The sequence below is a fragment of the Pimephales promelas genome, chromosome 4 (assembly GCF_988280905.1).
Source record: "Pimephales promelas chromosome 4, fPimPro1.hap1.1, whole genome shotgun sequence".
In the NCBI taxonomy this organism is placed as follows: domain Eukaryota; kingdom Metazoa; phylum Chordata; class Actinopteri; order Cypriniformes; family Leuciscidae; genus Pimephales; species Pimephales promelas.
This window is the reverse complement of record NC_142772.1, coordinates 2,175,914-2,191,634: the sequence shown is the minus strand read 5'-3', so window position 1 is coordinate 2,191,634 and position 15,721 is coordinate 2,175,914. Positions and strand designations below refer to the sequence as shown.

Below are 15,721 nucleotides of genomic sequence, written 5' to 3'. Positions count from 1 at the left end.
TTGCAAATGTGTGAAGTAGCCTATTGAAATTGAAAGTAAATCAGTTAATATAAGTAGGCTACGTTCATGTTAGACATTTCGTTTCTGACGACAATGAATCAGTCCTTTTATCAGTCTGATTTAAAGATTAAATGGTCACTTGACGCGTCGGGATTTATGAATGGGTGTCATGCGGTGAAACCATATAGCGGTCGATTTCGATGGGGACGATTAGCCTAGTAAATTAGTAATTTTGTACCCACCACTTTTGGAAATATTGAGGCACGGATTTACCTACTACAAATTAAACATCTCCAGTTAACTAGCAAAGCATTCATTTAGTTAAGAGATCTAGCTAGCGGCTAAATTTGATGTTTTTGATATCAAGCTGAGCGCTTGTTGACACTGCTGTCAGTTTGGATACAGTTCTCTTGCGGCTCGCGCAATCTTCACTCGGACGCGCACTTCAATCTACCGGAGACTCTCTACAGACGAATCCGACGAGCGTTCTGTGTAGGCTGCCATCTTGTGGCGACACCATTACTGAGCTGTTACACCGGCATAGACATATGCAAACAAACCTCGGTGATAACGCGAAAGCACCCTCGATGACAGCTACAGACAGGCAGAATGACTTGTTGGGTTGATGATGTTAGACAGCGGCCTCCAGTCACAGATGAAGGTACAAACGATCTTACAGATTATTAATGAAAATAGCTTGGCAAGTTGGCAAGCTAGCTAGGCTAACGTTTGCTAACGAGGAAACTATAAAAAAAGATCTGTCCATTTGGCAACAATAAATGAATGAAATCAAATAAACAAATTCATGTTTTTTCTTTTGTGTCCATTATTTATCTCATTTTCACATTGCAACAGGCAAGGGTAAGGTAACGTTACAGCTAGAAAGTATACATAATATCGACCAATTAGTGTTTTTAAACCATGGAAAGAGGTCAATATAACAGCCGGAGAACAATTATGTCACATAACGTTATATCAGTGTTGTAGTACTCGAGACTCGGACTCGTCTCGGACTCGGTTTCGAGACCATATTTTAATGGTCTTGGTCTTGTCATGGACTCGTGTCCATTTGGACTCGGAATTGACTCGTACTCGAACATTTTTTTTTTTAGGACTCGGAATTATTCCCGAGTCCACTCGAGTTCAATTCAAAATATTTTTCATGATTATTAATGTATGTTAATAAAATATTTCTTTAAATTGATTGACACGCCCAGTGATTGGTGATTTTCTAGTGCGCGACTGCGCATGACAAATTGTAATAAAATTACTTTTAACACCACCTACTATGTGGCCTTTTTACCCTAAACTGATCATATTTTTTAAACTCTAAGTAAATTCAGTAAAAAAAAAAAAAAAAGGATTTCTCTATTAAATAAAAGTAAATTAGGTAATCAACCTTCACTGGTCTCGGCCTCGACTCGGACTCGACCGTCTCTGGTCTCGGACTCGACTCTCTATGGACTCTGTGTCGACTCGGACTCGAGTGAGGTGGTCTCGACTACAACACTGCGTTATATTTAGCTCAGGAAAGCCATTTAATGACCATAGCATGTTAATTGAATAGAAAAAATAGCAAGAGAGGAGATTTTGCTGATCACTATATCACATATTTATTATATTTCTTTACTTACGTCATTAAATAATTGTTATTATACGCGAATGTCCGCGTCTTGTACTCGCCCAGGAAATCTGTGTAAACCGTACAGGGGCAGTCGACCCGGGGTATTCACGATGTTTTCTCTTCAAAATTGAAATTTTACTGCCACCATTGAAGCAATTTATAACGGAAACTGTTTACCCACTCGACATTATACAAGGGGTAACGTTGCAACGTTAGTGACAGTCGTAAATCGCGGGCTGTTTATTCCAGTGGACGCAAGTTGCAACTAAAACAATAGGAGGCAATGGCGCAACGCTACCCAGCAACAGCTCAGTAATGGCGCCCCGCTTACTTCCGGTAGTTTCGCCGGATTCGTCTATTCAATCCGATATATATAGATACATTTATTGGCTATCTAAAGGCAGCCCCGTCTCTATAACGAATTTCCTGAGCGGGACGCGCACACACGCAAACCAAGTGGGCAATTAAAGAGACAGCTTCACCTATGCGTATTATGATCGCGAAACAATCCAATGCATTAAACATGAAATACGGAAATAATTTCTGATGTGAAAAATCGCGTTAATGGATTTAGTTTGTGTAACCTGTTATTTGTATGAATGTGAAATCCGTCTGTGTTTCTATTGACGGCAAAATCTCGTTTGTGTGCTACTAAAAAATGAATCCGAGGGTGCTTTCACTTTTGTTTGAGGGTGCTAACCCCGTAGAGCCGGGCCTGAGAGCATGGCGCTGGGAATGCCAAGGTCATCAATTCGATTCCCAGGGAATGCATGTAATGAGAGAATGCATATGGATAAAAGTGTCTGCCAGATGCATGAATGTCATGATTTGCCATATACTGTTGAGTCTTCTCCTGCTTCAATTATTCCAGATGGTTTCCCCATTAAAGACTGGACTTTAAAAAGGCAACCCTGCTGGCTGTTAACATGTCAGGGTTTTGGGAAGCCTGTTGAACGAGGGCTGTTTATGTGATGTGGACTTAGCTCTTGGGAAGCCACATTTTCCTTGTTTGCCCACAGAGGCAAGAGCCAACGCTTCAGGCCTGACACCCTAGACGAAGCCGTACCCTGTGCAGTCCCGGTCCCAGTTATGAGATCAGGGCTGTCATAAACCATCTGGGAGAAGTGGATATGGCTGAGGTTGAACTCCCAACACATTTCCCTTATTCTGTGAGCAGATTTTTGAGCCTTGCTGCAAGGCTAACAATGGATGTTACCTCACGTGGCGAGTGTTGCGCAGGGTTCCCTCATGTTGGGATGGTGGTTTGAACCTCACAAAGGTCTCTCAATAAATAGCTTGCAGATGTTAATTGGCTTGTTGGCAAAGCCTCGTCTTATTTGTCCCAATTTTGCTGGAAAAACAAGTTCAAGTTTATCCAATGTGGGCAGGGAAAATAAACAAGCAAATATGCAAATAGATTCCAAATAAGAAACATTCATTTCCCTTGAAATGGTTTGTGTGTGCGTGTGTGTGTGCAGAGGAAAGGTCTTTAGCAATAGTAGAGTTGAACGTCTTGAAACAAAGACATGTTTACGGTGACTCAAGAAGCCAAAAGTGGCTCGTTTTTAAATAGTTCGCATGAACTCAGTTGCGTTTTTCAATATGCTTTATCTAATCAAAAAAATTGTGGCAACAGATTACAAGCAATACTATTAATTAAATGTAACAAATTAGAATTGAGTAATAATTAATCAAATTAATAAAATTTAAAATGAGTAAAACTTAAAAAATATATATAAATTGATGTCGCCATTATGGTGATCGGTGTTCGTTTTAAAATGACGGTTTCCGTGATTCTGCTCGTTAACATCAGGCGTCTTCAATGTCAACCCGGTCTCATCACAAGAGGTCATATAACTGACGTTTTTGTGACGTCTTTTGACCATACGTCAATATTCGCCTTTTTAAGGCCCCCTTAAACGTCGGTAGATGAGGTTATGGGATCCTAACTCTACCCCAGACCTAAACCTAACCTGTCACCTAACTGACGTTAAAGGTAAAGCGTCAGTTGTATGACGGCCTGGGATCGCCATCTACCGACGTTTAAGGGGGCCCTAAAAAGGCGGATATTGACGTATGGTCAAAATACGTCCCAAAACGTCAGTTATATGACGTTTTGGGATGAGACTGTGTTGTCAATGTTGGCAATATAAAATAAAGAGTTCTTAATTAATCTTTGACGTCTGTCTGTTAGTGAGATATTTTTGGTGTAAACTTTACTCAGTTTAAATGGCTAACTTTTAAGGAATAATTTGATTAATTATTACTCAATTCTAATTTGTTAAATTTAATTAATAGTATCGCTTGTAATCTGTTTCCACAATACTATTGATAAGATAAAGCATATTCATTTTTACAGTGTATCACCTCGGAAATGCTTCTCCTTTGAGGGATCTTGCAAAAGAAATTAAAATGTATACCTAATACCTAAAAAAAAGTAGTTTCTGGTTCATTTCAGCCACACCGTTAAAGGGGGAATTCACAACTGGCAAGATGAGCTTTAATAAAATGTGTCTGTCTATGCAGTAGAGCGTCACTGCTACTGTACACGACTAGAGAAAACAGAGAAAAATGGCTGTGTTGTTAATTTTTTGCCAACTTCAACAGCCATACTGCACTTTTGATTTTGGAACCGACTCTTTATTGATCTGACATCTCCATTGGTGGGAATACAACCAGTGCGGAAGTTCGATCTGCAGTTTTAGCAAAAGATGTCAAAAGTCTGGTGCATGACACTAAATTATGCATTTCTTGCCATTCGATGGACTTTTGCTGGCAAATACTGTAATATCTGGATCCATGTTGTTCATTTATAAATACTACCGACCGTGTAAAAATACAAAGCTGGTTGCAAATCTGCAAACTAATCATTTAGTCAAGTGATCCGGGGGCTGATTTGTTGCCAACCCGCACAGTTGAATGTGTTTTTGTTGCATGGAGAAGCATGGGTTCCTCTGAGAATTGAGGTTTGCGGTGACTGAGCACTTTGTTTTACCTTTGCAGAGGACACCTGTTGGATATCCACATCCACGGTTCTGAATAGGGTTGCCAACCGTTCCGTATAATACGGAATCGTTCCGTATTTGTCACATAAAAGTCTTGTTCCATATTGAACGCACTTTGTTCCGTATTTTTGAGAATCAGTTCAGTGCAAATCCATGACAGACACATCTTCTAATATATCTCAGACAGACTATGAATGAAGACCTCACCAGTTGAGCCACTCCACTCGTGATCGACTAGTTTTACCGCAAATTAGTTAAAATATCCTCTAATCTAGAGCGATCTTGCCTGCGAGCTTGAGCTTCTAACGGCGCGGACGCAAAACCAGGACTGGAGTCAGAGCAGATTCCTCTCTGAACTCCATAGACATATACACTAGACCTCACCTTGGATACGGCAGTTCATTGGATCGAATGCGTCAATAGAGCCGCCATCTTGAAACAGGGGAGCCCCTCCACTTTAATGCATCAGCGTCAATGTAGTAGACACAGGTCTAACGCAAATAAAATCACCATAAATCATCATGAATGCGATTTTTCTTGTTTTTTTGGTTTGTTCCAACGGTCAGAGATGTATTTAGCATTGATTCCAGAAAGAATTTTTTTATTTATTTATTTATTTTTTTTTAAAAAACATTCTTCCTAGTTCAGATTTCATCCGTGAACTTCATACGCTGCACAAAAGTCCGCCACCATTAATGAATTCGAAGTAAAGGCAGAGATAGCAGCGTTACATAGCTACTTCCTATGACAAGACCCCTGTTCCAAGATGGCGGCGGTTTTGACGCATGCTTAGAACCCCAAGGTGAGGTCTAGTGTATACATCTATGTCTGAACTCTAAGCGTTCCGTTATCACTCCGATTTAATCCACTACGGGTTTTCCAGTCTCACTCACAGGAAAAACTGTTCCGCGTTCAATCGATTTTAAAAGATAATCTTATGTTTTACTGACTGCTCCCTCGCAAGATTTATTTTTTTTACATTTTAAGGTTAAATGCGTCAGTCTCGTGCTCTTTGATGGAGCAAAATTAATGAACCGCTCGTTAAACAAAGATAAAGCATTGATTTGTACTAGGACAATAAAGAGGGCTCAAACATTTTTTTAGTTGTGAGAGTCTCAGTCTACTACATTACATTATCAATGGCGTTTTAGGATGCCAAACAATTATTATAATAATGTAATAATGATTTATATAATTATTCCTATGACGTACTGTAAAATCCATATAGCCTATGTAGGCTACTATATAAATGAAAAAGAATATTTCGAAAGTATATTTTAATCAACATTACACTATAATATAGGAAAATTTAAAATACTTTTGTACTATTTCTACACTTACAAGAAATAAACCCTTGAGCTTTTATTTAGGAGAAAACAGATAGCCGATCGGGTGATTAATTCAACAAAAAATAAATAAATAAATACAAATTATAAACTAACCCCAACGTTCCTTATTTCGAAATCAGAAAGTTTGCAACCCTAGTTCTTAAGGATCTTCTTGTGCAGCAAACATGGACACTGGTGAACTTTTACAGGCCTAAATCATTAGCTTAGTTCACATGTAGGGGTGGAAGATCTTCCCAGATTTACATTTATTCATTTAGCTGACGCTTTTATCCAAAGCAACTTACAATTGCTATATACGTCAGAGGTCGCACGCCTCTGGAGCAATTGGTGTCTCACAGTGGATTCGAACCCGGGTCTCTCACACCAAAGGCATTCAATACAATGATCATTTTTATCTTGATTTTCATGCTGGAAGCCAAAATCGAAACCAAAATTTGGTTCATCCCACAGCTGTTAAATAGTTTTTTCAGATCACGCATGAAAGACACACGATATAATTTGGCCATCCAGTAGGCAGTCATTGCTGTAGTGTAGCTTTATTATGAGGACAAAAGATCACAATCTCTATGATCCACCAAAAAAGTCGATTGTGGATCATTAAATCGTTAAATTGCTCACCCCTAGTTCACGTTCACTCAATGTATATTTTTTATGTTTGGCTTGCTGTCCATGAGGGAGGGTCCAAGCTCAAGACTTTGAGCCCGAAGTAACCCATAGGACTTTTCTTGATTGTTTTTTGTGGCAACCAGCCAAGGAGGTGGAGTTTTGGTGGCGGAGGGATGCCGGAAGTATAAGGCTTATACGCTTGTTCATGCACTGATTGATCAGACTGCAGCGAGCCTTTTAACGTCCACTGGAAGCTGACAGCGTAGCCTTAACCGAACTTTTGGCCATGCGGTCCGAGGAGAGACGGCCTCCCCCTGTGGCTCCCAATGATTCTTCTGCGTTTCCCTTTCATCTTAAGTGCTGATTTACAAACAAAATCTTGGGGTTTGGCTGTGGTTCTGTGTATATGTGTCTAGTAAGGTGGTGGTAGGGGAAACTACACAGCTGGTACTCATTAGCTCTTGGACACAATTATCAAACCATCCCAGGCTTACTTTGTTTTCAGGAGTGAACGCTTGAGGTTGTTTGCTTGTAGTTAAATTCACATTGAAACTAGTTGCTGGGTAAAGAGTGTGGGACGTGGTGACAAACACATCCGCGATTACATCACAGGCCCGGCCAAACCGCACCGAGTTGAACTTTGCAGCTGTCAGTGATCCACCTTACTGACAGGGCCAGCCTCGCTGCACAAAAGATCTCAATTAAGTTTTTTCTTCAGATCGGTTGTCCTCAACCGGCTCCGAGCAATGAGCGTTGATCTTTCCAGCTCCTTTTATAATTTACAGCCTGTCCTCACATTCCAGTAACCTGTGGTTTGAGTCAATAAGTTGTAGATCATTTGTTTTATTGGTTTATTTAGCCCCTCATGCTGGGCCATTGGTGGGCCTTTCCTGGCGGTGGTGTAGTGGTTTTACAGTGATGTCACAGGCCTGCTATGCATCCGCAGGGAGACTTCCACCACCCACTGATACTGTAGGTAGCATTACTCCAATGATCTCATCAAATCAATGATAACTACACGCTTGGAGCCTAGAAGCCAGTCTGAAGTGTTGGATCTTCCCTTGTGAATAACAAGAACACTTTAGCATACTATAAAAAAGAGTATTTTTTTAGAATAGACTTAAGTGCGAACTGAATGCAATGTTAATTGCAATTAAATGAAAATGCATTACAATTAAAATTTCTATTAAAATGCAATCTGACAAACCTTAGAGTGCGTTTGGACCCACTTCAGTTTTTCTGTTTTTGACAATTAATACAACAGCACTGAACAGAACAAACTGTTTAAATAAAATAAATAAATAATAAAAAAACGATACCTGATTATGGTTAAATGCTTAAATATCGGGAAACGTATAGGTGAAACCGATTATCGGTTGATCTCTAGTAATTATTCATACAACTACACGTTATGAGCCTAGAAGCCAGTCTAAAGTGTTGGATCTTCCCTTGTGAAAAACAAGAACACTTAAGCATAGACTTAAGTGCGAACTGAATGCAATGTTAATTGCAATTAAATGAAAATGCAGTATAGATAAACTTACTATTAAAATGCAATCTGACAAACTTTAGAGTGCGTTTGCACCCACTTCAGTTGCCGATTATTTATTGTTTTATTTCTGTTTTTTACAATTAATACAACAGCACTGAACAGAACAAACTGTTTAAATAAAATAAATAAATAATAAAAAAACGATACCTGATTATGTTTAAATGCTTAAATATCGGGAAACATATAGTTGAAACCGATTATCGGTTTATCTCTAGTAATTATTCATACAACTACACGTTATGAGCCTAGAAGCCAGTCTAAAGTGTTGGATCTTACCTTGTGAAAAACAAGAACACTTAAGTGCAAACTGAATGCAATGTTAATTGCAATTAAATGAAAATGCATTACAGTTAAAATATTTATTAAAATGCAATCTGCCAAACTTTAGAGCGCTTTTGCACCCACTTCAGTTGCCGAATGTTCCAACTACTAAAATATACTTTACCGTCATTCCTATTGAAACTGATATGTCATGTACATTTTAAGTTATACATTTATAAAGATTGGCATTTAATTTTAGTACATTTAAATTATATTAGCTTTAAATGTAAAATTGAATAACATTCCACAGGACTTTGCATGTGATTTTAGTATGTTGGTCAACACTTGTGTACTTGTTTAAGGTATGGCAAAAGATTATTAAGACATGATGATTTAAAATGTACTTTTAAATTAACATTATTATAGTGTGCTTTTTTAAGAAACATTGGAACAACACTTAAGTGGCTTTTTATTTCATTAATATTTTAATGGGTTCACTTTTATTATAGGTGCCATTAACTACTAAATACTTGTTTTGTACAATCTACTTATTGTGTTGATGTATTGCAAAACACTTTTCCTGGGATACTGGTAAGGATGGGACAGGTTTGGGGATTGGTCAATAATTAGAGATTGACCGATATGTATTTTTTATCTTTTTTATAACCGATACCGATACCAAAATACCTAATATATTAAACCGATATTTATTTATTGTTTTATTTCTGTTTTTGACAATTAATACAACAGCACTGAACTGAACAAACTGTTTAAATAAAATAAATAAATAATAAAAAAACGATACCTGATTATGGTTAAATGCTTAAATATCGGGAAACATATAGGTAAAACCGATTATCGGTTGATAATTATTCATGTAATTATATAAATTAATTACATATACCATTACATGCAGGTATTTTTCAATGTAAGCACAATGTAAAAACATAATGTTCACAGTAATTGAACTACATGTGCACATTCAATACAATTAAGCACACATATTTTCAACTAAGGCTTTCCGTTACACTAGCGTATGATGTTCATCCGTTGGTTTGAAGGCTTTTTGCATTGCACAAACATGGAAAAAGTGCATTCTGTGCATTCAGGGAAAAAAGTGCTACCTGCGGTTGCAATGCTTGGAAATGCAATATCGCTTTATTCCTTGAGGGACCAGATCATACATGACGCATCAACAGATCTCTTGGTCAGATGCTTCGTTATTTTTCCGTGTGGTTTCCATAGTGTCTCCAATTACACGTATCATATTTCATATGGTCAGGAGATTGGGCGAAACATGGTGTCCTTGTCTAATGTCATGATGTGTACAGCTCTATTTTTAAGCGAGGTTTGATTAAAATCACTTTCACAATATTCTCAAAACAGTGAACAGAGAGAGATGTAAACAAAACTCTTCTTGCTAGAAAATCAAATAAATGGCAGGTTTGTGTGATATTCATAATTGAAAATCATACAAGATTGGAATTGCATGAAAGTGTATGATGACAGAATTTTAGTTTTTGAGAAAGAAAGACAAAACCATCATAATTCATAATGGGAAATTCAGAGTTTTTGCGGTTGAGAATCTTAAGAATCTTGAGAATCCTCAAATGTTGTGTAATTGCCAGAATGCTGCCCCGCCGAAGCCCTGATTCACGCTCTAATTGCATTATAAATAATATATTATATATAATTTGAAGTATAATGATATGCTGTACACTCTTAGAAGAAAAGGTTCTATCAGCCCCTAAAAGGTTCTATACACTCTTAAAAAAGGGTTCCTCTGGGTTCTTTATAGAACCCTGGGGTTCCGTACTTGGCCAATAGAACCTTTTACCAAAAAAATTGGTTCTATATAGAACCATTTTGGAGTTCCAAATATGAAGCGGGGGATGGAACCATTTCTGGTTCTAAATAGAACCATTTCTTCTAAGAGTGTATGTAATGTATAAGGACAAGTCCAGTCATCTTCATTACTATAGTGCTTTATACAATACAGATTGTTTCAAAACAGCTGTACAGGGATAAACATTCCAGGATTTTTCTCCATATAATGGACTTCAATGGGGTCCAAACGGTTCAATGTCCAAAAGACAGTTTCAGTGCAAACTGTTCAAAGGGCTTTAAACGATTCCAGACGTTGAATAAGGGTCTTATCAAGCGAATCGATCGCAATAAAGAAAAAAAGAAATTAAGGTTTTTGATGAAAACATTCCAGGATATTTTCAAAGGCCAGTTTAAACAAAGTTTAAGTTTTATAAGCTCAAATGCTCGCCTTTCTCTGTTCTGTGACACGCGTTCGTGACTCTCCTGTTCAAACTCGTTCATCAAAATGAACGAATCTTTTCCAGAGTCAACTCGTTCATTTCGTTTCGTTGAATGAACCAAATGACTCATTTCGAATGCTCATCACAGAACAGAGCAAGGCGAGCATTTGAGCTTATAAAACTTAAACTTTGTTATTTATTTTTTAAATGAGCGATCATTTCGCTTGATAAAACCCTTATTCATCGTCTGGAATCGTTTAAAGTCCTTTGAAGCTGCATTGAAACTCTCTTTTGGACCTTGAACCGTTTGGACCCCATTGAAGTCCATTATATGGAGAAAAATCCTGGAATGCTTTCATCAAAAAACCTTAATTTCTTTTCGACTAAAGAAAGAAAGAAAGACGTGGACATCTTGGATGACATGGGGGTGAGTAAATTATCAGCAATTTCTTTTTTAAGTGAGCTACTCCTTTAATTGATTTCGGCCGTCCAGCAACTCTAAAAGGAAATACTGTCATCGTTCAGCTAAAGTCAGTTCAGTGTTGATTATGTTAAAAATGTAAGTATAAAATTAGTTTGATTCATCTTTAAAGTAGCTCTGCAGAAAACAGCTAAAGCCGCAGGAAGCCCGCAGAGCTAACTTGATCCATTTTGATGTATGACGCCGAGAAATGTACACAGGGGAACTCTTATATCCAATAAGAGGACAGCTTTACTCACATGTGACTAGCATAAACTTGTTTGAAATTTTGCCTGAACAAATGAAGTCCTCAAAGCAAACGATCTACAGGTCCGAAAACGCTCTTCGTTCTAGTCATCCACAGTCGTCATGGTTTCTCATTAGTTTCCTGTTTCTGTTGATTGGCTTCCTGTTATTTAATCCTTCTGTCTTTCTCCGTTCAGGGTCTTGTGTTGAAGTTACGGTCTATTGCTGTAGTGTTCATGGTGTTTATTAAATCTTATTTCATCGTTTTTCTACGTCATGCATGTTTGTTTTGATTATTACTACAGCTAAACAATGACATGTTGAACGTTTACAAAAGTTAAAAAAAAAAATGCCATTTCCTGTTTTTGTTTTCCCGTTTCCCATCCGCAGACATGCCAGTCCAAGGTGTTTGACCTCTCTGATGGAGTGTCCCAGTACGCCTGGTTCCCATGTGATCAGGCTCAGGGGGTTCCCTGGTATCCCCAGTACTGGTTGAGGGTGAGATTTTTATTTCATTTTATTTATAAATTTTTTTCTTTGTATTTAAAACATTTTCAGACCTTTTTTTTCTAAAATAATTGAATGGATGCAATCTTTTGAACTCTTAGCATGAGAACAAACTGAGGTTTCTACTTTTTTTTCATCACTATTTCAAAATAAAGGTACTTAAAGGTACTGTTCAGTACTTAAACAATGCCCAAGTATGACTCCGTTTAATAAGCATTGTAAAAATATGATATTTGCAAGGTATAGAGAGGATGAAGGTTATTAGTTAGGTGATAGTTTATTCTTATATTTTTCTTTTTTTTCTCTCTTTTTATTATTATTAGTTTTTATTTATCTTCTCTTATGTAATTTTTTTTTGAAGATGTATATACACATAGGTAGATATGTATGTTGTTTTTGGTGTGTAGAGACAAATAGATCAAAATATTCGGTCAACCGGTTAATTAGTTATAATTAGTTGAAGATGGGGTAGGATTGAATAAGCTTATGCTTCTTCCTACTCCTTTTCGGACATGTATAAGTTAAAAAATTTGTTGTTTTTTTTGTTTGTTTGTTTTTTTTCTACATGTTCGAAATAAAAACTTTTCATTCATTCATTCATTCATTTTCATTCATTCATTCAAAGGTCTGAACACGCTTTAGGTGAATGAAAATATTCTTGTTGCAAATTGGAAACTAGAGATTGTAAGCTTTAAAATGAATAGTTTGTCAATATTAAGATTAGGGCTGTGCAAAAATTAATTGCGATGAATCGCATCCAAAATAAAAGTCTGTGTTTACATAATATATTTGTGTGTGCTGTATATAATTATTTTGTATAAATAAATACACACGCATGCATGTATAAATTCAAGAAAATGTGTTATTCATATATAAAATATTTATATTTATATATTAATATTAATATATATTTTGTATTTATATATATATATATATATATATACAGAATTTAAGCGCAAATAATTATTAAATATATACATGCATAATCATACACAGCACACACACACATTTATTATGTAAACACAAACTTTTATTTTGGATGCGATTAATCACAATTAATTTGCACAGCCCTAATTAAGATATAATTGTTTTAAAAATATAATGTCGGGACTCTTACAGTTCCATGTTCTCTGAAGGTTAGACCCATGTCTCAACTAGACTTCTGCATAAATGTAAACCAGTTCTTGTCTCCAACAGGCATATTTCTCACACCCTATGGTTGCTGCGGCTGTTATCATCCATTTAGCCGCAGATGGAACGAGCTTCATCGACCAAGCCCAGTGCAACATTACAGTCCAGCTGATCGACACCAAAGAGGCCATCCACAGCTTAGGTGCGATCTGGTGACGTTGCACAGTTTGACTTGGACTCTAATATTGGCGATTGTCTAAATACGTCTATTACTTCCCCCTGTAATGTCCAGGTGACTGGCGTTTGAGCTGCCGCACCAATCCTCTGGTCATCCCAGTAAGTCATGACTTGAGCATGGCCTTCTACCACACCAAAGCCATTCTCCTGAAGTTCCGCTCCGACCTCGTGGCCATCTCCGGTGTCGGCCTGCGCTCTTTCCAGTTCTTCGACCCAATCACCATCAGCGGCTGTCAGAGCAATGAAATATACAACCCCATGGGCCAGAGGTGAGCCGAGTCAAACCACGGCTCTCATTGACCTCTCACATTCGTAGAAGAAAAGCTTCTGTATAGAATCGTAAAAAGGTTTTGTCAGGTGCTATCGTCTTTTGGATTTAGTTTTCATTTCATTTTATGAATTAAAGCGCTCGTACACAGTTGGGGAAAAAAAGAAATTTCCCATGTAATATGATGCATACTTTTAACTCATGTTATCATTTTTGGCATAAAGCGCTCTTAAAAATGTAATCAAGAACCCTAAAGTTGTTCCAAGATGTCCATGTCTTTCTTTCTTCAGTCGAAAAGAAATTAAGGTTTTTGATGAAAACGCAGGATTTTCTCCATATAATGGACTTCAATGGGAACCAAACGGTTCAAGGTCCAAATGAGAGTTTCAGTGCAAACTGCAAAGCGTTCAAAGGGCTTTAAACGATTTCAGACGATGAATAAGGGTTTTATCAAGCAAAACGATTGCTCATTTAATAAATAAATAACAAAGTTTAAGTTTTATAAGCTCAAATGGTCGCCTTGCTCTGTTCTGTGATGCGCGTTAGTAGTAGTAGTAGTAGTAGTAGTAGTAAAATCTTTATTTGTCCCTTTACAGGGCAATTTAAGTAGCTTCAACCTCACAAAAACAGCAAAACATCACAGACATTACACACACCAGAAAAAAAAAAAAAAAAAAAAAAAGTGACTCTCCTGTACATCAAAATGAACGAATCTTTTTTCATGTCATTTGGTTCATTCAACGAACGAAATGAACGAATTGACTCGGGAAAAGATTTGTTCATTTTGATGAACGAGTTCGAACAGGAGAGTCACGAACGCGCATCACAGAACAGAGCAAGGCGAGCATTTGAGCTTATAAAACTTAAACTTTGTTATTTATTCATTAAATTAGCGATCGTTTCGCTTGATAAGACCCTTATTCATCGCTGAGCCAGAGCGATCTCACGCCACAGCGCCAAAACACTATTTATGTTTTTGAATTTCTAAAGAAAACGGACGTAATTTAAAAATTGAGACTTTGTTTCATATCAATAGTAACAAAGGACAAAGATTATTGCGATTTTTTGGATGCGCGCAGCCGCGATACAATGTCCCATTCATTCAAATGAAACAGGATGACTAATCGATTCTTGAGATTTAAGAATCGATATCGGTTCGTAAAAATGAGAATCGATTAATACCGAGAAATCAATATTTATTACCCAGCCCTACTAAATAGCGTATTTCTCTCGTCTCAGGGGAAAATGAGAGTGTTTTGCACGGATATGCAATAGTATGACTGGATTTCTAACAATTTAATATAAAATATCTCCCACATTTATTAATAATCAGCCAAACAGTATTCTCAAACAGTAGAATAGCTATCTTTAACAGTAAAATGACAAAATCTTCTGTATTTTTGTCTTGTTTTCTTAGTAAAATAAGTATACACAATGTACAGGTAAGCTACACATATCTGAGAAAAAAAAAGTCTTGTTTTCAGAGACATGGGGTATGAAAAATACACATAATTCAAAGAGAAAACAAGTTATTTTTTCTGCCCCACTGCCAAATACCTTTCTTTATTGCTTTAACTGTATTACACCCAATGAAAAATGCTGGAAATGGTCATGAACAACTCAATTATAAAATGTTAGTGTATTTTTTTTATAAAAAAAAGTTTCAAATGACATCTGTTTTGTATTGTTTCCTAATGTTTCCAAGGCATACCGTTCATTTTAGTCTGTCTGTACCACATGTACATGTGGAAACTACAAAAACGCAACAAAACTAAATACATTTGAAAACATAAATGACTTGTGTGTATATATAGCTCGGATCTGTATACATCCATTCTGTTCTAAAGCTCATGTACGAATGTGCAATAAACATAATTTGCTTGATTTATAGAATGAGGTCATTTTGAAAGAGTTCCATTTGCATTCAGTTAAAGCAGAAAATTATTTGTTGGCCATGAATAAGCTGTCCCCTGAATGCAGAGTGACGCTGTATTGACAGCAGTTTGATTTGCTTCAGGTCCATCGTGTACTTTATTGAGTGGTTGATTTCCTTCAGATGAAACTCATCTGAATATTCAGACGTTGCAAACTATATTTATCAGTCAGTATTTCATATGGAATCATCTGCGGATGCCTTTGTCCACCAGCTAATACCGCCCGATATGAAATGCATATATGTTTTTAACAACAGGGTCCATTAACATGCTT

At 36.9% G+C, this 15,721-nt stretch overlaps 1 protein-coding gene across 2 annotated transcripts in view; it reads left to right on the top strand.

The window, feature by feature from the left end:
- Window positions 1–15,721, top strand: part of pappaa (pregnancy-associated plasma protein A, pappalysin 1a) — a 136,737-nt gene that overhangs the window by 64,773 nt on the left and 56,243 nt on the right. For both annotated transcript variants that reach the window (XM_089129803.1, XM_089129802.1), the window contains exons 12-14: window positions 11,761–11,868; window positions 13,075–13,210; window positions 13,301–13,514. In XM_089129803.1, the coding sequence (XP_088985929.1) occupies window positions 11,761–11,868; window positions 13,075–13,210; window positions 13,301–13,514 (458 nt within the window). The remainder of the gene's footprint in view (window positions 1–11,760; window positions 11,869–13,074; window positions 13,211–13,300; window positions 13,515–15,721) is intronic.